This window comes from Tyto alba, unplaced genomic scaffold (genome assembly GCF_018691265.1).
Source record: "Tyto alba isolate M040663 unplaced genomic scaffold, T.alba_DEE_v4.0 Super-Scaffold_38, whole genome shotgun sequence".
NCBI classification, from domain to species: Eukaryota; Metazoa; Chordata; class Aves; order Strigiformes; family Tytonidae; genus Tyto; species Tyto alba.
In genome coordinates, this window is record NW_024881313.1 from 3,040,671 (window position 1) to 3,068,669 (window position 27,999).

The 27,999-nt window shown below is 43.0% G+C and overlaps 1 protein-coding gene across 1 annotated transcript; it reads right to left on the minus strand.

The window, feature by feature from the left end:
* Nucleotides 1–322: 322 nt before the first annotated feature.
* GALNT15 (polypeptide N-acetylgalactosaminyltransferase 15) lies at nucleotides 323–27,977 on the minus strand. Its single transcript, XM_032991730.2, has 11 exons — nucleotides 27,036–27,977; nucleotides 25,542–26,087; nucleotides 20,461–20,627; nucleotides 19,550–19,754; nucleotides 11,516–11,683; nucleotides 10,791–10,908; nucleotides 9,856–10,050; nucleotides 6,080–6,211; nucleotides 4,920–5,021; nucleotides 3,932–4,072; nucleotides 323–3,004 (listed from the first exon to the last, which is right to left on the minus strand). The coding sequence occupies exons 1-11, from the start codon at nucleotides 27,059–27,061 to the stop codon at nucleotides 2,858–2,860; spliced, it is 1,947 nt and encodes a 648-aa protein (XP_032847621.2). The 5' UTR covers nucleotides 27,062–27,977; the 3' UTR covers nucleotides 323–2,857.
* Nucleotides 27,978–27,999: the final 22 nt, after the last annotated feature.

Genomic DNA, 27,999 nt, shown 5'->3' on the forward strand with positions numbered 1-27,999 from the left:
AATCAGAGGAACCTGGAATGCTGTTCCCTGTCTAAATACAGAGGTAAAAATAACTCCGTGTTTTGTGATGCTCAGAGCATTGCTGCCTGCTAGTATTGTGTGAAAGGTGGGCAAAAATGAGGAAAACACACTAGCACCCTTAGCAGAGACCCTTTGTTGAGCCCCCAGTACAACCTACACGAGGAGGAGGGTTGAGCTGATGGATCTCACCACCAGGGCAAAGCATAAATGATACAACCAACCGATCCATTCCAAAGTCATACAGGAAGGGAACTAGGAAAACCAGGGGACAGATGTTTTCTGTTTGCTTTTTTTTTTTTTGTGTGTGTGTGTAGTAAGAGGTTACGGTCGTGTTAGAGGGCAGTGTGCTCCATGGCAGGGCCCACAATCCGCGTCCCCTTGCTGTCCCCGAATGGAGACCTCCTGGGCCACACTGCAGCTCCCTTCTGGCCTGTGCTCTGGAGTTTAGTTCCCTTGGAAACCAAACGCACATTTACACCGTTACTAAAAGAAACAAGTATAATAACAGTTACTTTTTAAATGGTACCGAACCATGTATTTTCATTTTATTGTTGGAAGAGGCGTTATGTAACGTGTTTTTCTATGGTACATACATATACACCACACCTTATTTTCTAGGTTTTTATCATTATGTTAAAAAGCAGTAGGAGATGAGGATGTCCGCATCTCTTAATTCCAAACATTTCCTCTCTGAACTGAAAATAGTTGAATTCTGTGATAAATCCCACTTGTGATCAGTTATCCCATTTGCATACACTTTTATCATTAAACTAAATGCTGAAGGAATGACATTCCCCGTGTAGAGTCCAAAGTACAATAAATAATACATAATTTAAAAAATCTGGCATACTTATAATTTAAAATAATCACATGTCACTAAACCAGCATTTCACTCAGTTTTTATGCAATTTTAGAAACTGTCTTTTCTCACGCTAGATCTGGGCAAGGATCAGGGATCATTTGGTGTTCTGGAAGAAGTTGCTACCATCCTTTCAGCTGAAAGCTGAAGCGTTTTCAAGAACATCACAGGAAGTTTTAAATGAAACAGCAGCAAATGGTATTAGATTCTGATGCTATCAAAGGAAGAGTAAGTGGTAATTAGGGCGATTGGAGCGATGCCTGAACGTGGTGTGGAATCTGTAGCACTCAAAGCAACCAGAGGCTCCAGTGGGAAATATTTTGGACAGCAGAACACAGAACGCTGTTTGTGACTTCTGTTGTAGCCAGTTTTGTGTGCTTGAAACCAATTTATTACGATTTAGCAAGAGCAGGTGACTGGAAGGCTCCGAGCAGCATATTCTGTTATTCCTTTCTCTAAAGTTCAAACAATGTGCTGTACGGTTTACAAAAAAAAAAAATTATAAATTCTGCCTCTTGAAAAAACATTCAAAACCAAATTTCGGTTTCATTACTGATGCCCTTCCCCTTTAAGAAATACATATGAGTATGACTGATTTATACTATAAAGCAGGTGTGGTGCTGATGTGGGAGGACTCCCAAATCTTTGTTCTTCTGTCTTAGCAGGCTCTTGGAAAGCGTCATCGTTACTGGTTTTAACTCCAAAATTGAAAGTGCCCTACCAAAATACTGACAGGAGTTCACTTTGCCGGTGCATACTGGATGAGAGCACTCTCACTACCTCTCGCTCACTTCTCTGAAGGACGGGTCAGCAGGGATGCAGGCTCTGCAGAAGCAGCTAGTTTAGAAAATTTAGTATGCTACTGTCTTTTGAGGATCAGCTTGGAGACCCACGACAGCAAGAATCTAAAAGATCATCTTGGCTAAAACTGACAGTGTGAAAGACTTACTCACAGGGTCACAATGTGAGGTTTAGGCTGCAAGCAAGTGAAGTGGGCACCAGTATTTTCTTCCTCGGTAGCCACTGTTGAAACCTGCCTTTTCCCTTCATTTGCTGTTTTCAGCCAGCTCTTTTGTCACTGGAATAATAATAAGCTCGTTCCATAGCTTTATAAGAGCAAATGGATGTCACTGATATTTTCCCTTTCAAAATAAGCAGGGAAGTTGTACTTCTTTCTAATCTAGTTCAGTCTTCTTCCATATTCCACAAAAGTTTCCTGAAGAGTTGTTCTTCAATTTCATTAAAACAAACAAACAACGTTGTTAATATTTCAGTCTCATTCTCCCACCCAAATTAGACTGTGGAGGAAGGATTTAAGGAAGGGTGTGCCAAACACAGAGGACTGTTGGTATTCCAAGTCAATTGAAGCAGCTAGTGCCTAATTAAGTGCTAATTTATGCTCTGTGCAATCTCACAGAGGGTAGGAATTTGGCTCAAGCTCACTGGAAAACAAAATTTTAGCTATCACACGTGAAAACATCTACTACTTTTTATGCATACAAAATCTACTTTATTTTATATGAGTCGAGTGCACTGTAAAAAAAGGCAAAACTCTTTATCTTGGTTTAGCTGGCTTCCTCTTACGGTTTAAAAAGTTTCACAAACATTCATTTTCCTGTATCCTCTGAAGTCACATAATATGCTGGAGACAAGCTGTCTGGCAGCCAATTTTCCATGTTTCTTTCAAAGGGCAAACTTAACTTGTCTTCTGCAATAGCAGAGTTGAGAACCTATTGATGCTCACAGTATCTTTATTCCCTGCTTCGCAGAATAAATAGAAATTCTAGCTAGAACTGAATAAACCAGGAACTGGCGGCAGCTATTTGAGCCCGGCTTTCAAAGGAGAGACCTTCCTAACTTCCCTGCATGCTACAGCAAACACAGACATCTTTCATGTCCATGCAGGAAACGTAACTTAAATCCCAAACAGAAGTAATGTACAATTTTGGGGACTTGGCCTCCACAGCGACCTGTTGGTCATCTCTGACGTAGCGCATGGGAACGTTCGAATTGCCAGACCTGATTTGCATTCTCGTTACACACACACAAAAACAAGTCCTTCTCATCTTCGCTCTTCGCCGCCTCTATGCATTTGCCAGAAAGGACGTGGACAATCATTCCATTCTATAAGATGAGAGAAGGAGGGAAAGAAAGAACAAATTACAAATAAGGGGTTTCCAGTAAAAGCTAGGCCGTGTTTCTGAAACCTTTTACATACAACAGACCATCAGTAATGACTGGTTGTTCAAAATTTTTTAAGTATTGCTCTGAACGTAATGACTGGGCTTAGCTTTGAGCCTCGGGCATTGTGAGTATTCATAATTCCTTTTGAAGCTGACAGTAGAGGTGGGTGCAGAATTCAGGAAATCTCTTTTCCACCACTATTTGTTTTCTGTGGGTACAGGTTGTCATCAGCATCAACTACAGTACTAAAGCCCCCCAAATTTCAACAGGACCAGTGCTTTCCTTAGGAATCGAAACAAATCACAGTAGGAGCTGTACCAGAGGATTGCAGCATCCCTACAACTACAGGAACTGCTATTTTCCCAGGCTGTCCTAGAGCATGACATTTTTCAGTCTTGTAGAGGAGTACCTGCTCTGCTGCATGCAGTCCACTGAATTAGGAAGCTTACTCCCCTCTTACAATGCAGAAGGAATTTTAATGCTTCCCCTACTCCCAAAGGGGGGGAGTCAGGGTTCCCAGACCCTTCCTCTATCCAAAAGAAGTGGGCAAGCATTTGCCCTGCTCTTCACTTTCACAACTACTGATTCTGATTCTATTCCTCTAAGGCCACCAAGACAAACAGGTAGAACACGGACATATGAATTTAGGTAGGATTTCTGTAATTTGCGTTTTTAACCCAAATTTATTTCACACAGGCAGTGTAAATGGGCAAGAAGCATCCTAAATTTCTTGGGTGAAAATGGTACAGAAGTGAAACTTGCCCTTCAAGGACCCCAGCCCTCCCCCACGCAGGAATCCTGTGAATCGCCCAGCGACCCCGCAGCCACCATCAGCTGCCTTCCCCGCACAGCGGAGTCGCCACTGACCTCCTGGACATCCCAGTGCTGGTGGCTGTTGTCTGACTCCTTTGTACAGTTTTGAGGGATAACCTTCCCGTGTCTGACATCAAAGCAAAACAGCGGAGCAGAACCAAGCCGGATTTCCTTCAGGCTGTTATATTCAAAGTGCTGGAAAAGGGAGGATTTGTTTGAACAACAAGGGAAGGATGTCCCAATTAGTTTTAAAATGCTAATTCCAAAAATAATTTCCTGTACATGTTTGTTAAGATGCAGCCCAAACATGAGGGATGGAGACCCAGCAGCCTTGACCCTGCAAAGCAATACCCCCACTAGCTAATTCTGGCATAACTGTTTACCTAAGGTAAGGCTTTGTGGACTGCAATTATGTATAAAGTAAACCCACCCTATAATAAATGTTTCTAGTTTAATAAATATTTTAACTGAAGGGTGTTCCTGACAGTGTCCACACACTGCAGCTAGAAGCGTGCCGGCAGCTCACCCCGAGCTCAGTGTGAGCAGCAAAACTTGCTTGGGACCTGGAGTAAACATCTACAGCCAGTCTGCATTGGTTTGGCCTCTCTCACTGCAGGAACTTGCTAGTCTAATGCCAGCTTAGGGGTCCACATGAATTTCCCTCCTGTCTTTCGACTGCAGTTTAGGCACTGATGGGGGAAACCCATCCCCTTTATTCTAGAATTGTTATGTATTTTTTTACTCCCAAGCTTTCTGTTCTCCAGGCACTACCAAATACACTAACAAATAGGCGCTTACTGATTTCTGCTGGGGCAAGGTGTGGGGCTCTACCTGGCCTCAGTGACACGCGGAACGTTGCCATTTTTCAAAGGGCACTCAGCTGCGGGACAGCAGGCATCAGTGCCTTAGCACATGCTTAATTTTGAACACGTCAGTACTTCCACTAATGTCAACCCAGCCTTTTACATGCACGTTGAGTGACTGTCTTCCGCATGGTTCCCTAGGTCTGACAGAGTGCCTATATACTTGAAATATACAGTACCTGGGTGAGACTGTGACTGCAAGGGGAGAGTTCGATAGAGCCTTCTGCAATGGCTCTTCCAGGTCTGTAATCTGCACAGAAGCCAACGCCCGTATTGTAAAGCTGTAAGTAAAGGTTTATACTGAAATCACAATCAGACACAAACAAAATATCCTCCAGTTAACTTCTTTGTGATTGTATTCCTTTGTGATATATCTTTTTGCTCTTAATTCAGGCATTATTTTTTCCTTTCAGACTAGATCTTGCATATTGATCTGGAAATTGACCTGATATAAAAGGCAGAGTCTCACCAAAGGTCAATGTTACCCAGTGAGTTTTGTTTAAATTACAGGTACTCACTTCTGGTTTTAACTATTATGACAGTTAAGAGAAATCTACCAAATTTTTTATGCTGATGGAAAATTCAGCTGGACACTGTAGTCAGAAAAAACTCAAGATATCCCAGAAGAAAAAAAGGTGACAGTTCCTGTGATCCACACTCAGTTCTTACACTCTTCTCAAATAAACTTTGATAGTAAAGAACAGACAAAACAGTAAAAGGACACAGTAAAATCTGGCTACAGATAGCAGAGAGTGACTTAATTAGTGGACCTTCTTGCCTTGTTGGGGGAAAATCCCTTCCAGTGAGGCTGCCTGGAACAAACTCATACTTTAATGAATGATAATTATCAACTTACATGTTAAAAAAAAAAGCACTGAGACTATTGCCTCTTGTACACAGTCAGCCAAGGAACTGCCACTGCTACCACCTCTGCCCTTGGGGGAAGTGCAGGACTGAAGAAATGCTTTTTTCACTTCAAGCACATGGGTCAGCACGGAGACATCTCAGCTGCTGTTACGGTTGCCATCTGCATGAGGCAACACAGTACTTTTTCTTTATGAATGGCACCTAAAGAACCTAAGGGTGGTATCCTCTGAGCTGTGATGCTGAACTGAGTCACACAGTCTGAGCTCAGCTCCTGGTGAGAATTTGGACCGGCTTGTTTGTCTCTGCTGTCCTTTTCTCTCTCCTCCCATCCTTGCTGCGTTGTCTGTTTGGACAATAAACTATTCAAAGCAGCCTCTTACTCTATGCTGAGTACTTGCTACATGAAAGGCATACTGGGGTCTTTGAACAATGCAAAGATATTCATCATTTTTTAGAGTGTGTTTTCTCTTACCTTGCCAGAGAATCTTGGTGCGTCTTCAGGTTGGGAGAGCTCAGGGTACACATTTGATACAAACCACAGGAAATTTCTACAGCCCAGTCTCTTCTGTAGCTGAAGGCGCTCACTGCAGTCTGGCTTCTCTGCCTTTAGGGAGGAAGCACAGGGGCAACGAGGTTACTCGTGTATTTGTGTTAGTCATGCGAGAAGTGAAAATGACTACATAGAAATTATTTCCACCACCTCTTCTATCCTGCGTGTTTTCAGTATTGATATATATCTCTCATGATTATGCAAAGGAGGAGGAGCAGCTAGAGCCTTCCTCCAAGTTTGTGCTAAAACAGCATTTAGCCTGGCACTGTGATGGAAGTAAATGTTTCAGAAGTAGCATATACTGTGAAAATAAGTATTTTCTCTAAAATGTATTATACTGTGAGATAAGTCAGTCTTTGTCATCTTTTTAATTAAAAAACTCAGGGCCAGGTTTGGTACTTGTTGCACTGAAATCAGGGGGATTGTATTAGATTGTCATTCACTATGCAATTTGCCCCACTGATTAAAATTCAGTTTCTTGGCCTTCAACAGCCCAAATTACCCAGTTATTGTCAGTCCTCCGTGACCAGAGGATGTAAGTGATGACAAAATTTAGCCCAAAATATAGTCTATCACACTATTATCTGACAGCTACTAAATCTAGTAAGTGAATATGTTTTGCGGCTATAAAGACATAAACCCTTTCCTATGATGTGTTTTATTGCTTTATGTACACATAATATGAACTCTCACCCTTCCTGGTAGCAACTCTATTCTGAGAAAGGTCAAGTGCCTTCAACCCTCGGTACAGCTACAGGCATCTGCACTGCAAAGGACTGACAGTCTGAATATTTGAGGGTATTTAGCACTGAAGATGGCTAGCAGGGTTCTGAAAACCTAAAGCAGGTAAGTGTCTAATCCTTCAGTTTCAAAATGACACAAAACACTTTTCTAAATCTCTCAGTGCCCGAATACTGAAAATATCTCACCACCCTTAAGAGTCCCTCTCCTCTTTCTTGCCAGAAGTAGATTTCCCCCTTCATGTTTCTACTATTTAAAAATGCCGTTTTGGATTCCAGGAAACTGGTCTGGATTCCTACATCAGAAATTAAAATTGGTAACACAAGCAAAGAATCGCCGATAAATAACTTTGCCTCAGACCAGCGATTTCTCTGCACCCATAAGAAAGAAAAAAGGACTTTGCGACATGCCTGGGAAACGCTGATAAATGAAGGGCCTTGGAGATCAAGGGAGAGCTATCAGTTTCTAACGGCAGGGATCAGTCATGCCTTGTGGCAGGGTTTGCCAGCCCCTTCAAGCTGCACAGGCAAAGCTCAACAGTTGCAATATGTTAAAGAGAGCCTCATAGTTTAATATCAGTCGTAGATTCAATAAGCGTAACAACATTCAGCAATTCAGCACCACACAAACCTGTACCCGAGAGGTTTTCTTGGAAAAGGGAAATAGAGAAGTAAAATGCTTCCCCTAAAAAGAGATGTTTCTCATGAGACTCTGCTTTGGCTGAAGAAGGCAATGGCGGTAAATCTCATTTTGTCATACGAGTTACAGTCTGCGTTCGATGCCAAATAAATGGTGTAACTAATGTAAACAAAGTCATTATCCCTGTAAACCAATCTGAAAGGAAACTGTGCTTGTAGATGAACTAAACAAACCACGCAAGAAAAAGGATAAAAAGAGACGGTGGCTGAAATAATAGAGAGCTGGGAAGAGCCATATTCATCTGCATTAACGCTCACGCCACGGGCATCCTGTGCAGAATGTGATGCAGAGACTTACAGAGCAAGCTTAACGGCAGTCACTAGTTATTTTCTGCCAGTGGGCAATGTCAGTGGTCAAGGCTCACCGACACTTTTGTCGAGGCCAATATGTGGCTCTGCTCCCCCTCCCAGAGCAACAAATCCCCGCAGATTTGCAGGCAATAATGTCATGGCTTGCTTGTGTCTTTTGAATAACATCCCGTTGCACTGGCATACTGAAAATATCGGCTGTGAAAGAAGGGAACAGAGAAAAGGGCCTTTTATGTTATGATATGCTGAGCACAGAGATCATAAAATTGAAGGGGCGTCATACTTGGGGAGTACTAAAAGTATTCTGGCTAGAATAAACTCTCAGGCAAAAGGTCACGGTGCTGAGAGCTAGTAAACGGTATCACTGATGGCTGTAGCTTTTAGTACAGAAAATTGCTTCTGAGTTGACAAGAAAGGCCTTCAGGAAATTATTAAATGATTTAAAGACCTAACTGCCCATCTTAAAAGACTTGGCCTGGCATCCTCCTTGCAATTCCATGGCTGTAACCTTTGTGAGTCATTTGATGAACTTCTGGCCAGTGGAGTTCAAACCTACAACACAGACAAGGATGGGGAAGCTTTTTAAACAATTGAAAATAGACTAAAAAAAAGGAACGTGATAGCCTCAGGCTCCAGGATTAGTATAGCAGGCTGACTGGAGGGGCAGATCCACTGGTGGAGTGTAAGGAGGTCAGACTAGGTGACAGGGGAGAAGCCACGGTGAAGCACAGCCCCTTTCCTCTCCCCACTACAAAGCAGCTCCTGCTGGATCTGGCTTTCTTAAGCAATGGCCAGCACTGCAATGACTGAGGCATGCAGGACTCAAATGCAAGAGCAAAACGGAATGGGAAACTTTGCACAGCACCTACCCATGCTCTGCCCATTTTTCTTAAAAGCATGGCATTGTTAAATGAAGGAAAAGATGAATGACACATTTTCATTCACCACTGCTCACAAGCTTGTCCACTGCCTTGTAGGAGAGGATACTGTTACAAGAAAAGGTATTGGAACCAGAAAAGCCCTGACAACTGCAGCAACGTTAAGAACTTCACGTTGTCATTAACAGCTTATCATTAACCACAGCTGCACGACTCCCAGTAAGCAAACATCCACTGGTTTGTCATACACGGGATATACGGTCCCTTGACTGATCCTGATCTGCAGTGGATTATACAGTAGCTCAAAACCAAGCGTGGCCGTTCTGTAGTTGTTGGCTGGTGTGTAGCCTGCAGACAGTTCACGGGTGGCTGCATGCCCGGGCTACACCACACACCTGGCTGCAGGCCTGTCTTAGCATACAGGTTGCTGGGAATCCAACTCCCTGGAGGTCAGACTGGTGCCTGCGCGACGCTTCGAACGAAAAAGTAACTTGTAAATAGTGGCTATGCTGAGATCTTACTTTTTCAGTTACAGACAGCTGCTTCTGGACATCTGTCAGTTCAGGGAAAAAAAATCACCTTTTTTGTCACTAGACCACTCAGGTGTGTTTCCTTCCAGCAGGAGAGACACCACAGTTTGCCACGTGCCCATGAATATTACTGAATATCCTCATCAATCACGTGAGGAAGAGCTTCAGTAACGAAGAATGAAACCTCTGTGAGCACGAAGTGCTGCTAGCTTCCACTTCAGACTCACTGCAACCCTCCATGTACTGTCGGTGGAAAAATAAATCCCAGCTTGTTGGGCAAGCTGAAGAAGGACTCATTTGGAGAAAGAGTCATACTCTAAGAGATTTGATAACTTCAGCAAACAATTCCTAGGCACAAGTTTTTTTCTTTCCTTCCTGACCTGACAGCTCTTCCCCTGGAAGGTTTCATAACAAGACTATCCCCACCACCACGCACATTGAATGTCTGACTGCACACAGACCCCCCCCACCCCTATCCCACCCCCTTCACTTACCTCAACACACTCCTTCCCTCAGAAACAAACCACTACAGATGTCTTTACCTTGCTGATTAAGAAAGCCACTGTGTCGTGCTTGTAGAAGTTCTCTTTAAAAGAGCCCAGCCAGGTCTCCGCTATTCGGATTTTGTTCCTCACAATGGCCTCTTCATAGGAGAAAGCACGGGGGAAGTGATTTCGATAGACATGCCCCACTCGGGAGCACGGAATAATTTCTACAGAGCCACCACAGAGCCAGGTCTGAAATACAGGTGAAGGCACAAAAGGAGATTACCTTATTTAGATCACCTTTATCTAAAAAGGAGAAGCTCCTTTCTATAGACTCTGCCTCAGGAAATCCTAATCTGCACATTTCTAACAGCAAGAGCATTATTATGTGCTTCTTCATACACTTGTTCCCCACAGATACAGAGACACAGAGAAGATACTGAGCAAGACAGACCTTTGATTTGACCCAGCATGGCTGTTTATATGCTTTTATGTCTTTCTGTGCACACAGTGCAGTATAGCAAAGAGGCCTGGGGGCACACCTTCTTTCGTCTGGGACATTATATCATGCACTCTTTGTATTCAGCAAAAATCAATGCAAATAATTTAAGATAAAAAATTTGGTATTAAAACTAGATATTGGCAAAGAAATGAAGCTCCTCTTCCTTTGGTGCATGCTACATGCCAAAAAAGAAGAGGAGGCAGCTTTTAGAAGGTGTCAAAACCAGTGACTCTGTCCTCAAGCAGATAGTGATAGCCAGTGAAACTTCCTTCTCCTGACATAATGCTCCCAACTCACAGCAGCTTCATGTTCTTGTACAGTCCTGACAGATCACAGTGTGGGGAGAGATATCTGCGAGGAAAGCAATATTCTCCATATCCCAAGACATTTTGCACTTAACTGCTTTTATAAATTGCTTCTTGCCTTATCATTCAGGTTCCTTAAAAGTCCAATAGTTACCCCAGCTTGATGTTTTAACTAAGGTTCTTACCCTTATAGATAGCTCCAGATTTTCTGCTCCCCACGTGGTCATGTCAGAATCATAAGCTCCAGTGTTTTGGAAGTAATGTCGATCCATGGCCACCACTGCACCAGCTACCACAGGACTCCTGTGTAGAAAACAGTTTGGAAGTGAACACCTTCAGTTTTGGGTAGGGAATTATGTGAAGGATGAAAATCCTGCCATTTTCATAGAGATAGGATTGCAAAATGATTGAATACCACTCCATATAGGAGTGAATGAATTGGTTATATAACCAAAAGAAAGAACAACTGAAACTGAATTCTAGGATTTGCTCAGGGAAGAGAGACAAGAGCTGAATTATTAAATAAAGCTCAGAACAGTGGGAAAAGTTACATACATGTACACCCAAAACAACAGACAAACAGATCATGATTAAGACATCTCTTTTAACTCTACATGATCCATCTTTTGCTTTCCCTCCAAACCTCCACACCTTGTCTGGTCAAGTTGTATACTCGTTGTCTTAATATCTGGAAAATTATTTGTCGTGTTGAAAGTATGACTGCAATCTAGTTAGAATGATTACTGAAGACCAACCAGATTCAGTGTGAACCAAAAACCTACCCCTTCAAAGAATGCTAACTGAGCATATGCAAGTAACCACGTCTCTCTTCTGCTAGCTGGAAGACGACCCAAATTGTACAGTTTTGCTGCTGAGCTGAGCGGAGGCATATTGGCTGATGGACTGTTACCTGATAGGGCTGATGGGAGACTGTCGTACCTTCTCTTCACGCTCTGGCACTGGTTCCCAATGAAAATCTAGTTTCCAATCAAAACCACCTCTCTGCAGGCCCACAGAGTGATAGTACTGAAAAGTCTTCCAGTCTATGACATCTATGACAGGGGAGACAACGCTGTTTCTGAAAAAGACAGTATAATCTATTTTCAAAGCCAAAGCACAAATTAAGTTCACTACTCTCTTAGTAAGCAGTGGTTCTCCTTTTTGACATGGTCAAGCGCAAGCATTCCTCTAGATGTTGAGCACCCTTATTTTCCCTGCTGACAGAAACTCGGGTGCTCAGTGCATGGCAATACTGAGCCTGCAGTGAGGAGTCTAAAGTTCAATAATTTATTGATAACCTATACCTCGCATTGTCATTCAAAGCTAATCAGGATTTTGCTACGAGTTAACCATCGGTATTCTTTTAAAGCTATTTCACACAGAGGCTCCAACCTGTGATGATAAAGGCTCTGCGTGGATGCACAGTTTATAGCAAAAGGTTATTTTGGCCCCACACACTTTACCATCCTTTGACTCTCCTGTAGATATCCCACACACTTCATGAGTTTGTCACTTCAGGCCAATGCACTTATCCTTATTTTGTTCTACCAGTTGTTCTGCAGAAACATTTATCACTAAGTTCATAAGCCAGCTTCTGCTTGTATTTTATCACAAGCTTAAAATGCTTTTGCAAATGCACTGTCACAGTGGGCAATCTACTTTCAAGTGCCAGAACAGAGCCATGACACTGTAAACAGCAATCCTCCAAATCATTTCTAACTTGAGTTTAATTTGGATTCGACTGAGAAGAGGTATTAGACATTTCCCTGTGGCAAACATGCCACGGTATTTCACAGTGTGCTTGTACATCATCTTGGAATTAACTGGTAGTTCAGAAGAGCCATCAGAGTTCCTTGTTTCCAGGTCAATGACATTTGGAAATTTTCAGAGTACAAATGCAATGGTATGAGGGACTGCAGGAAAAAAAAAGTGTTGAAGAACAACGTTATCCATCCCTTCTCTGTTATGCAAAAAAAAAAAGGTTAGCCTCTGGTCTCAGTGTAAGGGCTTGTCTAGAGACAGAAGGTCAGCTGGATAAAAATCAGTAACAGTTACTAGAGATTAAAGTACACCGGAAAAAATTACTCTTGTTCTAGAGTAAGGGTATCCATATAGGAAATTATTCTGGAGTAGCCCTTTCCCTAGAAAATAGCTTCCTGTTAAAACTGAGAAAGAGAAATTAAATGGCCATTTTGGGGGCAAAAAGTAGAAGGTTTTATCTCCTCCTCTTTTAAAGATGTATATGTTGGTCAGAGGTCCCTCTTGAGAGAAATACGCTTAAAACATAACACTGTCAATGAAGAAAGGTCATCTCAGAAGCCTCCAGCAGAGTGAGCCCTTTGGACTTTTCCATGGCAGAGACCAGAACCAGCTGAGGAAGGTGGTAGCTCTAGGTGATGTTAATGGAATCCTGACATATATTAGCTGCCTTTACAAGCACTAATGTTATTTTTCAGTATTGGGGTGAGGGGAAACTCCAAATTTTGTTTTATCAAAGTTGCCATTTCCTGTAGAGAATTTTAGAAGCCCATGGAGAAACAGAGACTACTGATTGTCAGTGAATTGTATGAACTATGCAGAGGGTAGCATTAAAATGACTCAGTTATTCCTTTGCTTCCTAACGAGAGCAGACTGCCCTACGATGAGCTAAAGGCAGAAAGATTTAAAATAGAGAAGTGATTACATTTCTCTGTTTGGGTGTAAAACCAGCCTTTGTAATGTGTAATAACAGGCACCCTTAGAAACAAGCATCGGGTTTATAAATAGAAGAGAAAATTTTATGGTCACCTGCTACATTTGTAGGCATATACAGTAAGGCAGTGATTTGATGTCTTTCTCCCCAAAGACTGAAAAAGAAATGGAAAGAAATGATACTAAAAATAATAAAGCTGATATCCTCCCCTGATTCTCTTGATGATACCCCTGTGATATAGTTTTGTATCCAGGACAGAAGCAATCACCTCAAATTCAAGCCAGCAGGGGCCTTTCTACTGAAAGCTGTATTTAACCTTCACTCACTAACAGCACGAAAGGGAAACTAACTTCTTCTAGAAGTTACTAAAAGGTAATGTCCTGATGGGCTGACACAAGAAGGTGTTTTCTCTTTGATACGCTGAGAAAAATCCATCTAACAAGTTAAATGGGTTTTATACGACTAAACCTCAAAAAATGAAAAGTCACTGTAACTGTAATTTCTGCAGCCTGCTGCATTCCCCAGTGTACAAGTATCTCTGACAACTGCCTGGTTAGGAGTGTAGTTGGAGTTGTGTACTTCCCACCTCAGTTTGTTGCTACTTGCTGAAATGCATGCTATCTAGTGCTATTTGTTTATCCATTGTCATCCAGACAGGACTGAGGAACTAATGATCCCAGGTTAGTTTATTTTACAGTTTCAGAGTCAAGAGCAAAATATCAGGAGGACATATTTGAGTGAAAGCCAGAGGAGGCAACGTAGACTAAACAATCCAAAAAACTTTGACCATGAAGACTAGCCCACATGTGCATCTCCAAGATAGTTCATACAGAGACAGTGCAGATACGCTCAGATGATCCAGACATTTCAGACTATCCTATATTTTCATATCATTTCAGCCATTTAGAACTTGTCCTTCTTTTTGGATCCTCCTTAAATTTGTTGCCACTATAAAACTCTTAAAACTTTAAATATTGGGAGTGTCTTTCTGATCTGAAATAGAGGAATCCAGTAACTTTATCCTGTGTGAAAATTGGTCAATGTCCAATTTTAATCTTAATCAAGCTGTGCTTTACCTATCTTTCGGTATCAATGTTTTTTTAAGAAAAGACCTGTTTTCTGTATATTCAATGATGGTTTGATGTTTGTGTGGTTCTAAATGCAGATTTGCAGCAGAGGCAATTGAAAGTTGGAAGATGTTCTTAGCTATTCTTTTTGTTTTTAACTGGATAACTGGAAGACAGTCAGCAGCTTCTCAGCACTCTGAAATGAAACATACACTGGCAAACTACTGGTAATTTTACTCTGTGGAATCCAAGGAAAGGAAAAAACAGGAAATTCAAATACAACTAGCAGCAAGGCTTTGAACTGTTTGACTAACTTGTGAATATTTCAAATGCTTGGAACACAACATGAACTACAAAAGGTCACAATTCCATGAAAAAGAGCAACCCAAACAAGAACAATTTCCTGGTTTGGGATTTCTCAACCAAATACAATTGCAAATGAAATGTCTTCCCATGACCCTTTACAGTCACCATGGACATGATGTTCTTTTCTATCTTTAAAGTAAGTAATATGAGAAGAGGAAGATTTAATTAGCACATCTGTTTTGATGTTTTAGATACATCGTTTTTTGAAAGTGCTGTTTATTGATTTATACTTTCTTTTGGTGGGAAGAGAACAGATTTTAATCTGTTTAAATCCCCCTTTAAATAAGGAGGAACAAAAAAAAAACCCCAAACATGAAAATGATGTGTTTTCCTCAACCAGTTTCAGAGTGGATCATTCCCTGCAAAAATTAGATAGCTAGGAGATCCAGGCAGTCCAAGTTCTCTGGCTCTGCACGTAGTCAAAACTTCAGTAAGTAACTGAGAACCCAAGCTGGTTCTACAGCACACTGCATTTTCACTGAAAGCACTTTGCTAGCTGGCTGAAGTCTTCAGGGAAATAGTAACACAAAACATTTGAAATTAGATAGGGCTAATATAGAGATAAAATGCAGTGATCAGAGATGGTAAAGCTATGGTATAAAGGATTACCTAAATACTGCCTTACAGACCAACTCCAGACTAACCTAGGGCATATGAACAGTCTCCTTGAGCTGATGGACTACTCGTATTCTAAGCACTGAACGCATACTTCAGATCTCTGCTAGGGAATAGTGCTAATGGAATGTTTTAGTCAAAAAAAAAAAAAAAACCCAACCTTTTGAACCTGTCTTTTTCGTTAAAATATTCAAATTTGTATGCGGGGTACCAAAATCTGTGGGAGTGACCAACACCTCCTTACACTGGACGGTCAGGGCACTGTGCCATGAATCACGCCTAAACCTTCATTGCTTCTTTTGGCAGCAATATTTGCTTTTGGCTTTAGATTCTCATGTTCAGTTTCTTTACCTCAGCTTCTTTAAAATAGGTCACCTACTGATCCTGATCAACTATGAAAGATTGCAAAGAGATAGCATAGCTTCACACAGCATACCGTGTAAATGCAGAACGTTAAATTACTGAATTTGAAATGAGTGCTAGTGATAACTGGAGGATATAAAAGGATCAGGCAAAAAGAGAAGTCCCAGGAAGCAGGCTGTTATACGTGAAGTATATGGAAGGTTTTCAAAACAAGGAGAGTAGCACGGAAATGCATGCTCAGATGCTGGCGTTGTGTGGGCTCTGGATGGATAAGATCATCTGAGCCTGTGAGAAGGTAGAAAACAGATGGCTTACGTATTTGGTAGCTCAGAAAGCTGGGGTATGGGCCACTGAGAAGTGGAGAATCAGATGAAAAGAGATGAAGGAGCTGTTCAACTCCAGCGCAAAATATTTCCCTTCTCTCCAGTGTATTACCATAAAACTAGAAACACACAGAAATTTTCTGGACAGCAGAGCTCTCTTTCTATTCCTGTACCTACAAGCAGAGGCTCCCATTCAATCCTGAATGGGAGCAAATAGCAGATGAGATACTCTTCCACTGCTGTTTTCATTTCTTATTCTATTTAACAGCATTTTCATTAAAGATTAGAGACCTAGAATTATGGTGCTATATAGAGGCACTTTGAATTTTAGAAACTAAATAGGCTCCTTTTAATAACACCACAGGCTTCTGTTTCCTAACATTTGAGCTGTGGTACAGGCAGTGCACCAGCACAGAGGGAACCAGCCCTTCCAACAAGGAGCAGGGGAAAGGTCCTAAGGGCAAGCTACCCCTTTGCAAGCCACCTCTCTGCCACAGAGGTGGAATTCCTTGTCAAGGATATAATCAAGGCTCATTTTGCTTTCATGCAGTACTCTCGGGAATCACACTCTGGATCTTTTTTTTTTTTTTTTTTAAACCATCCTGCTTCAACATGATAGTCACTATATTTAGGTTAAAGGAACAACTTTTTCAAGGCTTCATGGCACAGTTCATTATATGTCCCCTCTGCCTTTCACTGCCTTTGGACTGAATACAAAATAGCAGCTGTCTCCTGCAGTCTCCTGGGAAAAGCAAACCCCTCAAAAGATGACGGTAATAAGTGCACAGCTGCATTAATATGCACCATGCTACTCACCTGGAATTATCCTGGAACACAAACAGTTGTCAAATTAAATGATCTGTGGGGCGTCTCATCCAGTTTTCTAATGTTGTCCAAGTGCCTACAGTATTCATCCATGAATAATCAAAATGTCTAGGGATGCTTTTACAAACTGCTGAACCATTCTCTAGGTGATATACTAAGCTGATGCACAGCTTCCCAGTCAATTTGTTAGGTATGGTTCACAGCACTAGTCCCAGTTCAAAGTGCCCATAAGTGTACGTGTAGTGATTTTAGAAAGAGTTAATACTTTGGGGGGAAAATAATCTTGATTGGGTTAGTGAATAAAACCATCATGTAGGTAGATGAAATGTCATCACCCAGAGCAAGTCAAATATCTGTCAAATATTTCCATACTTGTAAAACTGCGATAATTTTTCTCATGTTTGTCCTGTCTGTCATTATCACAGGCTACTAAGAATTGGGGGTATCTCCCATTTTTTGAGTATGTTCAACTCGCAGTGAGGTTTCAGTTTCGGCAAGGATCTCTCAGCATTGCTCTAAGGCAAGTCACAATAATAGTGGTACATCTGATCAGGAGTCTAGAAAATTAGGCTTAAGCACAATTTTAAAAGTTAAAATCTCCCTCCAGCTCCATTAAGTTCTTGAAAAGGTTTGAGCTTTGGAAAGGCTGCACTTTTCCGTGCCAGCAAACAACTCACTCACTCTAGGTGATTAAGTGTTTTCCCATCCTGCCTCTCCAGCAAAAGTGCATGAGCTGCAGCTTGACTGGTACGTTAAGAAAAGGAAAGATGGATGTTTCACCAGTCACTGTAAACCTTTTTCATTACACTTTCCTCTTTTGGGTAGTCTCAGGGAGTGCATGTGATTCTATTTAACAGCTCCTCAACTGCTAAATGAAGCCAAGTTGACTATGCTAATGCTTTACATTTCCATAGCGATCTCCATGCAAGCATTACAAGCAATTTCCGAAAAATCGTGAATTGACTTCCTTATCAGGTCAGTGTTATTATCACCATCCTTCAGCTGGGGAAAGAGGGACAGCAATGGAAAGTGATTGCAAGGTGCTTTACAGCCTGCCTTCCCTGTGCACTGGAGAATGGTGCAGGTTCTCCACACTTGCAGTGACAAAGCTTCCAGGGTCAGACACAGTGACTGATAACAGCATGCAGAAAGCCATGGCTTGGCTTAGCCCATGATGTTATCCAAATGCTCTTCCACCTTTGTTCCATTAATTCAATTAGCCATTAGCTAACTCACTGTTAAATTCCGCCCTTCTGGAGGAATGAATGAGCATATGGGCCCTATAGAGGAAGAGAATCCCTTTCTCACCCCCTGGTGACAGTGCTGCAGAAATCTCAGAGCAACAGTAAGCTTGGTGGCTGTGCGTTCCCTCAGCAGGGATAATTTTTGACAGTCAATCACTACACTTGTGGTGGGGTCCTAACTTCTCTCTTGCCATTGTAATTCTCTCTTCCCTACAGCTCTCCTCTGAGACTTTTTGTCAACCTCTTAATTCCAGCAATATAGCCTTGAATAAGGACGGGCCAATTGATACAGATAGTAGTTTTCTGTGAACATCAACAATAGACTGTAGCTCAAGGCAGAAGAATCATGAAGTATATTCATAATAAGCCATCTAAGTCAGGAGACAAAAAATAATCTGCTTTTCCAAGGACAACCTTTTAGAAAAGAATATTCTTGACATCCTAGGGCAGCATTACTTTTCCTTTCAGTATTCTTACTGTTTTCACCCGAATGATGTAATAATTTCTAAAAACTCACATTAATTCTCTTATAAGCAAACATAATCAGCCATAAAAGCAGCTTGTTCCAGCGCCTGGGAACAGCCTTTGAAGGTCCTTAGTATGACTATTTAATGGTCTAGAAAGGGTTTTAAAGATTTTTTTTTTTCTTTTACCCCCTCTAGCAATTATTCATTTTTTCCAAAGTGGCTTATGGGTAATGATAGACAAGCTAATATACAAATTTTTCTTTCAGAAAAGTCCCTTTAATAAAGGATTTACTGACATGTAATTCTTGAAATATTTGCAGTGATTTCATCTCTTTGAAGGACTGGGGGACTGCATAGATGAGCTCAGCTCTACATTAGAGCGCAGGCCCAAGCACCAAGCTAAACATGAAAGACTCAGAAAATATGAATCTGTATCTTTCTCTGTCAGTCTGGTGTCAGTGAGAGTATCTGCGATTAGCTAGAATGGTCTAGGCTGCCCAGAAAGTCTATTTTCTTCTGTGGAAGAGAAATGGTACAGGTGACATTGGTATGTAGTCAAACTGGCTCAGGAAGACAAAGCATTTTATCCTTGGCTTCTTCACTGAGACAGCTAAAAAGTAAAAATAATGGAGTCTTACAGCAGTTGCTCTGGTGGATGTTTGCCAATTTGGAAACAGCTTGACACCACAACCTTTTTAATTCAGACCACCAGGAAGCCTTCTTATAGCTCTAACTGGAATCAAACTCTAACAGTTCAGTGATACTGGGTGTGAAGTGAGGGTTATCAGCTGTGTGACCCACCCTGCTTTCCACGTATCAGTGATGTGTGTGGTAATAAGGTAGAAAATAAAAGCAATGTGACCAGAAAGAAGAAGGTAACCAAGAGAGGATAAAAAAAAAAAATACCTAAATCTTTCCAAGTACATCTCTTTCAGCAGAAATTAGCATATGCAGGGAGTTCAGAGGTCGTGGGGATATTTACCGGTTGCTGGACAGCCTGGCTAGGAGGGGTTCCAGCCAGCCCTTCTGACACTCGCAGTGTGAATCCATGAAGATGAGCACGTCCCCAGTTGCTCGTGCAGCTCCTAGCATCCGACCTCGGATGACTCCAAGCCTCTTGTTGCTCCGGATGAGTTTCACACCGTCCAGCTTAGAGATGTATTCACTCAGAGCCGACTTCAGGGGCCCTGTCAGAAAGAGAATGGTCACCGAAATGTTTGAGCTTTGATTCAAGCTGTTATAGAAAAGCAACGGGTAGCAGGAGATGCTACCTCTTGCTGGTAAAATGTTTTGGGGGCATTTGTTTTACATGGCCAAGTAGGCCATGTTCCAGATATTCCCACAGCAGGGTAATGTCAAAAAGAAGTAGAGACTAATGGAAACTGAGATTCACTAGGTGTGAAGCTATTCCTGCAGGAAATTTAATAGCCTCCTCTCCTGTTTTCAGCAAAAGGTGGATGGTCTCATCATCTCGTAAAAGGCGAAGATCAGAGTGAGGTAGTACAGGTGTTTGGCTTTCCCAAGTGCTTTGGATTGCTTTAGCAATGTGGAGTTTTCCACTCTATGCTTCAGCCAAAGTCCGAGTCTGGAAATTATTACAGCAGTTCTGGTTCAGTGGGAACGCTAGGATTTGCATACTGTGATCTCATTTTGAAGTAAGAAAGTTCAGAGTGATTGGAAATGATGGGTGAAAAAGAAACATATTTCAAAGTTGAAATGCTAAGCTGAATTCTAGGGATGGAAGAGTGAAACCTGGCAGCCAGCTCAGGGCTCTGCTGAGCTCTCCTCCTCAGGGTCCTCTTTGCCTTCTACTCTCCTCACGCACTTCTTGGAGGAGGCCAGTTTCTTCCCCGAAGCTTTGGAAAAAAGAGCTTACAGAGAAATGGAGTCTACCTTGCTGGCTGAGATCGTCGACTAGGATGATATCCTTGAGCAAGGCCTTTGGGGCTGTGTCCATAATGCTGTGCACGGTTCTCAGCAGAGTAGACCAGGCTTCGTCATGGAAACAGATGATGACACTAGCAGTAGGCAGACCAGAGTCATATTCTTGCTGTAGGCACCTGCATGGGATCAAATAAGGGAGACACTGGAAACACTGGTACGACTGGCTACTTTTCTCTCAGAGCAAATGGAAAGCAGTTTAAGATTTCAGCTCACTTCTAATGAAGAAAAGGAAGCATTAAGGTGTCCAAGACTGGAATACTAGGTGAAAATACATTAATGACACTATAAAAATTAAAATACAAAAAGAGCGAAGTTTCATTGTGTTCTGGGACACATTCTTCTGCTCTGGCTGCCTCAAAACACAGAGCTCTAACAGAAATGGTCTGGAAGGCAACGAAAGACTGAAAAGACAATTAGACAAAGCAGAGAGGGGGATAAAGCAGTTCAGTCAGCCTCCACCAATTTCCACATTTTCTCAAGTAACAGATAAAAGAGTGAACTGAAATGCAGTACCTTTAAGACTAACAAGTAAAATAACTCATCAGCACAACAGATCAGTATCCCTGTGCACTGCCTGACCAGGATCCTAGTGAATGAAGAGAACATTTCAGTGCTGTACAGGAAAAAAAAGGATCCTTACGTGGGCAAAACATGTCTTACATGAAAACAAATGTAGATACATTTAAGAAAGAATGTAGTTTCCCTATCAAGTTTGTAAAGGTTACTTTTTCCAATTAAAATAAATCACTGATGAATGAGGCTCCCAGCTGGATAAATTATCTCTGTGCCATCTTCTGCTACTTATTGTACAACTTCAGGTACTGACACAATCTACTGCAAGGCACCTGGCTGCATGGGTCACTGTACAGCATTCCTAGAGATGCTCCAGAGTGCCAGCTGGGGCCCACGGCTCCTCAGTTTTTCCACGGGGCCAAGATTTCACCCATGACATTGAAACAACTTCCATCAAAATTACCATGAATTAGATGTTGTTTTGAAAACTCAAGGATTTAACAATGAAAACCACTTCCTATTCATCCTCACAGAAACTGTATATGAAAACTATAAACTGTCGTCAAACAATTACTGTTTCATTAATGTAAGTAAAGGATCTACAAATCACATTCATGACAGAAGACGTGCCAGTCTTGGTTCAGAGACACAGGACACACTATACTGGCATGATGATGCATATAGTCCAGAAAAGGCCTTCAAATGCCCGTTGTAGAGATGCAAAGACTGTGTCTAAATATCTGCTTTGCTTACATTAGAAAACACATTTTAAAATCTTCTCATTTCCTGAGTAGCAGTCATTCGGTTTCCTAACTCATTTAATCTCTAGCAGCAAGAACTTCAAGGAATTACAGAATTGGCTAAATGTGGCCATTGTTATTTCAGCATTTTTGTACTGCCAAGCAAACCATCATACAGATTTTACAGTGGTCGTTAAAAAATGAGCTCCTCAGCAGAAGATTATGTAAGGGATATAATTTTAATATCGCCATGTTTATTACCATTTTACTTAGTGCTTCTATTAATGGACTGAGACCCTATGATGCTATCCAGTCACAAATCTGCTTATCATTTAAGAGAATCCATAGTCTGAATGATTTAATAACAAATACAAAGAAATGAATACTATAGATACACTTTTGGGAATATACATTTAAAATGAGCACGATTATAATAATTTATTATAGTTTGTAATATTTCATATTAATGTATTTTTTTATAGAGGCAAATTTTCATGATGATTTTCACAGTGTAATGAATCTGTGTTGTCCTTGGCTCACTAATTTTCTGTAATCAACAACGCTGTTATTTCACGATTTCATATAATTGTTTCAATTTTCAGCAGGATGGAGAAGAGGATACTCTCACGACTTGGCAGTGCTTGTAATTTCAGGCAGAAGAATCTAGAGGTAATTAAGAAAAGTGAAGATCTGATGCAGACCTTTTACTACCAGGCAGCTCTTTCAACCAGGAACATTCAGTACAGCTATAAGCACCAATATTTCACACCATAATACTACAGTACCTTTTTTCTAGTACTGCGGTTATAGCAAGAAAATAGGCTGTTGTGGAATCTTAATTGGAAAAGAATTGAAAATAATTGTACTTGGATACATAACCTAGGTGGTGAGTGTTTAGTTGCCATGGAGATTGGCAAAGACTTGCAATATAGATATCTAATCTTCAGAAAAATGAAAAAGGGTACTGGTATACAGAAATATCTTCCCTGTAATTTGGAGCAGTTTCACAGACTGTCCATCATAAATTGGCATTTCAAAAAGCCAGGGCTGTGACTGATATAGTGATTTAATCCAATTTGTGAAAAATAAGGAATTGTCACATGCAGCGATGAACAGGAGAGCAATTCTGACACGGCAAAGGCAATGTCGACAGGGACTCCCACTCACCTTCAGGAAAATGTGTCATTGAGATTCAGCTCCCAACAGCACTCGAGTGGGAGCTGTATTTTTGTAATGAAACTCAAAACCTTTTTAGATACTTTCTAAGTTTCTGTTTGCCTGGATACATTTGACACTCAAGCCCAAGAGAGGAAAACAGGTAATTTTTCAGGCAGAATCCCCATCATAAAAGTCTCAATGACAGGCTTGATTCAGGTCCACTGTCCCAGGAGGGTGTCAACGGCAGCTGGACGAACTGATAGCAGCAGAAAGCACTCTGAGGAATGAAGATACCTCAGTGGATGAGCCTTGATGCAGAACAACTTTATAGTACAACTGGACAAGTTATTAGGCTTTTTCACCCAGAAACCCTGGCTATGACAAAACTGATATTCAAAGTAAATGGATCAAAACAAGGTATCTGATTCATCTGCCTGGGTATGTTTTACAGTAGGAACAGTAGAGTGCTGTAAGAGACTGTTTTATGCATCTACTTTCTGAAAAGGAGCATAAAACATTCACCTGGAAAGGTGTGCAAAGAGATGTGGGTTATGTTAGAAGCTGGGGTTTGGTGAGAGAGGTCTAAAGTATTGCTTTCCAGGTGAGGAAGTTGGATCCTGGGCTGTCAAGGCACACCACAGCCCACAGGCTCTGATTTATTTCCAGCAGAGTTCTGTGCTCTTCACGTAAGAAAAAACTGTAGTTACGCTGCTCATTGCTCCAATGCAAAGTACAACAGACCTCTTTATATGATTTTCTAAGGAACAACAGCTACGTATATTTTACGGCATTTACATTTTACACTCTGGTTTAAGAATAAACATGAAGAATTCAAGTGTGAAGTTTGGCCAGCCCTATTTTACAGTATCTGGAAATGCTTTACAATTAGTAGGTATAGCTTCTGGTGTGACAAATTTACCATCTAATGTCAAGTAAGAGAGACTGAGTCCATGGAGCGAATTCACTGAAATGCATCTAGCTGGTTGGGTTCTCTGACACCATGGCTTAAATCTTACCGAGATTAGTATTCACTAAACCTGTCTCTAGCTGGATAGCCCTTCAGCTGCCAAAGTAAAACTGTTTTTTTGGCTCACATCACAGGCAGTAAACCAGGGTCATTATTCCTCCCTTGAACGTTGCGTAGTTCGAAGACTTGCCAGAGAAGCATGGTGAAAAAGAACTGACATAGTATCAGCATTTCATTATTCAGTGGAATTACCCAAATTAACACTGAATCTGGTCAGCAAGCATAGAAAATAATTTATCTTTCCTTAAGATTGCCCCCTTAAATTAGATCCACCAGCTGTCTTTAAACATATGAAAATCATCACTAGAAAAAAGTATTATATATATTCTGTGTCTTAAGTGTTTTCCGGTGCATCTTTTTCACTGTGTCCTACGGGAAAGCTACAATAGCTTGCATTACAGGAGGCAAGACAAAAAGATAACCACACACATCGCTTTCACTCCCCCCTGGGCAGGGGAGCGTCGGAACACCTCGGCCCCTTTTTAAGTGTGATGAGCTGCCCGTCCTGGGCTGCTGGGAGTACCTGGCTCTCAAGTCTCCTCACACACTTGCTCCATGCGGCCTTGCAGCCGGGCTCCTGCCAGCTACCGTGGTGTCGGGCAGGCCCGGTCAGACCCATCTCCACCTTCCTGCCTCCCAGGAGTTTCCCTTCAATGTTTGTCGGGTCCCTTACACCAAAAAAAGCCGGAAGCCCCAACCCCTGACTCCTTTTATCACCCGATCAGCCCAGCGACCCCACAGCCGCGGCAGGCGCCCGCCGTGAGGAGAGCGCCGTAGCGGCGGGAAGCGCGAGGGCGGGTGGGCCGGGGCCGGGGCCGGGGCCTGGCCGAGCGGGGCAGCCGCCTGTCCCGCTCGACAACCCCGCACGCCCTCGACAGCACCCAGCAGACAGACCGACAGAGAGACAGCCCGCGGAGGGGGACGGACGGACGGACGGACGGACGGACGGACACGGCGGGGGCTTGGGCACACGGAGCGCGCCCGGGCCGCCCCCCGGCACCTGCCGCGGCGGAGAGCGCCCCGCCCGCCGGTAGGGGGCGCTGCCGCCCGCCGCCATGCCGTGGGGCCGGGCCGGGCCGCCGCGGTCGTGCCGTGGCGGGGGGGACGGACGGGGGGACGGACGGACGGACGGACGCGGGAAGCGCCGATAACAGCACCCATCAGCCGCCAGCCCTCCCCTTTCTGACCCGGAGCCCCCTCCCCTCAGCCCCCTCCACTTCTGCCGCCCGTCGGCTCCTGGGGGGCTAGGGAAGAGCGGCGGTGTTTCGCGCCGCCGCCGCCGGCTCCGGCAGCACCTGCCGCGGCCTCGGGGTGGCCGCGCCGCCGCGTGTTCCCCGTGGGAGCGGGCTGGGGCGGCTCGGGGTGCACCTGGCTCTGAGGGACGTGGCGGGGGAGAGGGTTTTCCTCAGGCGGCGTGGGGAAAAGCGTTATCCCGGGCCGGAGGGAAGAGTTGGGTAGGAAAGGCGCGGGGTTTAGAGGAGACGTTCACGGCGGGTGGGGGGCGGGGGGTGGTGGTGGGGATGGGGTGGAGGGACGGCGGCAGGGTAAGAAGCAGGTTTTCTGCCAGAAACGAAATAGGTTCTGTTACTTACAACGGGTGTCGTACCTCAGGCAGCTCCCTGCGCAGCGAGATCCGCTCGCTGAGCGCTTCGTTAAAGCCGTGGGTTTCCAGGCCGGGCGGCCGCTCCCCGCCGGCGGCCCCTTGCCCAGCCCGCGGAGGCAGCGACAGGGGCCGGGACTCGGGCCCCCCCGCAGCCTCCCCCTCCGGCCGCCGGCTCTGCTGCCTCACCACGCGATAGCCCTTCCTGGCCCTGCTGTGGTCCCTTCTGCCGGTGGGCGACACAACGGCCGCGATCAGCTCGTCCTCCCGCAGGGAGATGAAAGGTGACAGCCCATCCAGAGGGTAATACTGCTGGCTGTCCTCCTGGGTCTCCAGCATCTCTTGGGTCTCCACGAAGTCCACCTGATAGCCTTCCCGGAGGTTGAACTCCACAGGCTGGAAAGTCCCTTCCTTGCTCTGGTTGCTGGGTGGTGGATTCAGCGTTGTCACCATCAGTAGCAAAAAGCCCAGCATCAGCAACAACAAGAGAAACTGCAGCTTACGTGATCCATATCTGCACTTCTTCCTCAAGAACATACTGTTGGTGACAAAATGGTACAGATGGTCATGTTAAATATCACTTGGATCTTCCTCAGACTCCGGTCCTCGGGTTGCAGCAAAGCCCTGGTTTTCACTATCTGCCAAGAGGATTTTTTTGCTCCCCTCACATTTCACTGATGCCGTTTCATGCTTTCCTCTCTATTTAGAGGCAAAATATAGCACTTCTGTTAATATTGCACTTACTGTAGTAAAACGTAGCATGGATCCAGTGAGATAAAGTAGATCCCTTTATTATACAGAGTCGCAGCTTGGTTAAAAAAGCGCGTGCTTAGCTGATGAAAAGAGTAACTAAAGTTTTGATTTTTCTCCTTTTTAAATTCTAAGTAAAAAGAAATTCCATTTCTTATAGTTTCCTTCCTGAGTAGATCCTGCTTCTTCAAAGTTTCCAGTTGCTGCCTGGATTGAAGCACCTATCTCTGCAAGCAGATCTGACAGCTCTCCCCCGTTCAGAGGCTTCAAGTTAACTGTGAGCAACAGATGAGAACTAGTCGGTCCCTGACTTTGTTTCACACATAACTACGGCACTCAGTCAGGAAGCACTTTGCCAGACATAATACAGAGCAATGTGTGCGTCCTTCTCGTGGTCCTAATGCCCTCACTGTTCTTGTCCTATCAAATCAAAACTTTGCAAAAGCTGTAAGAGCTGAAATATAAGAAGCAAAACGTTGTATTAGCAAAGAAATCAAGGCACACCAGGACTCACTCTACTTCTGAATAGCCATATTAAGCTAAGAATGCTCAGAGCAAGAAGGAAGAAGCAAGAATTTTATAAACTGAATAAAACGTGGAGTGCACATGATGTATTTAAGGTTAGTTTTATTCACATGGTAATGTGCTAGCTGGAGTATAAGAGTATATTTCATATTCAATAAATATTTACAGCTGTAGGGATTTTAACACTGACATAAGGATGCCAAATTATCACCTGGCAGACTGAAGTTTTCTCCTCATCCATAAAACTGATATTGCAGGGCAAGCAGAACTTCAGGTTTTTGTTAGTCCAGGAATAACATGTAGAAAGCCTGGGCTGGAACAACTACTGACTGAAAGAAAACGGCGACTTCTGTGATTAAAAGGGGAGCTCAGTGTCTGAGGTCAGTTTGCTAATATTGCTGGCACGGGTGCTAGTGGGCACAGACTCTGTCATTTTTGCTGCTTTCCAATGGGAAAAGGGGTGAGACAGTCCACATGATTCAGTATCACACGCCTCTTGGTCTGGCAGAGATCAGGATGTAACTCAGGTGTTACCAACCCTTTTGATGCTGGGGACATGGGATGTGGGTTTTTCCATATCTTGTAATATTTCATCAGCAGAAAGCTCCAGCTCCAGGAGGCACTTGATTACTAGAGAACTTCCATGTTCACCTTCTGTTAAAATGTATCTTTCTAGACATTACAGGTAAAAGAAAAGCCTGGAGACATGAAAGCAGTATACTCTAAAGGGAACCAAGGATTTGTTGTTTTTTTCCTTCTTCCCCATACTTCCCTGTAAGATGTTCTGTAAATTCAGCCTATGGTTCCTGGTAAACAGCTTCCAAAAAATTAAAAATGAGAGGACACCTACTTTCAAACTGAGTCATGACCTTCAAAAGGAAGGATGAGATAGAGCACCTTAAAACTTCTGGAGGCATGTAGTGTGTCTCACTTCTGTGTGGACTCCTTTAACCATTGTATACAGAATGCCTTGAGATAGGGTGACCAGCCTGCTGTGTCTTGGCACCTTCCCTACCTCAGCTGTTCTTTAAAAGATAGAATACCGCCTTAATCATATCTTGGGTAGAAGGAAGATTTAGCCATTATTTTGATACTTCACCGTGTGTGTGTCTCCCTTTTTTAGGTTAAATTCACATCCCAACTCCTCTTCAGCCCTGAGAGTATTACTCTTTATC

Coding starts and splice junctions, on each gene's coding strand:
- GALNT15 (XM_032991730.2), bottom strand. CDS start 27,061: ATGAGGAGAAAACTTCAGTCTGCCAG. Junction 10,909..11,515: donor TCTCCCATCAGCCCTATCAG/GTAACAGTCCAT, acceptor TTTTCTACACAG/GAGTCCTGTGGTAGCTGGTG. Junction 5,022..6,079: donor CACCAAGATTCTCTGGCAAG/GTAAGAGAAAAC, acceptor CTTTACTTACAG/CTTTACAATACGGGCGTTGG.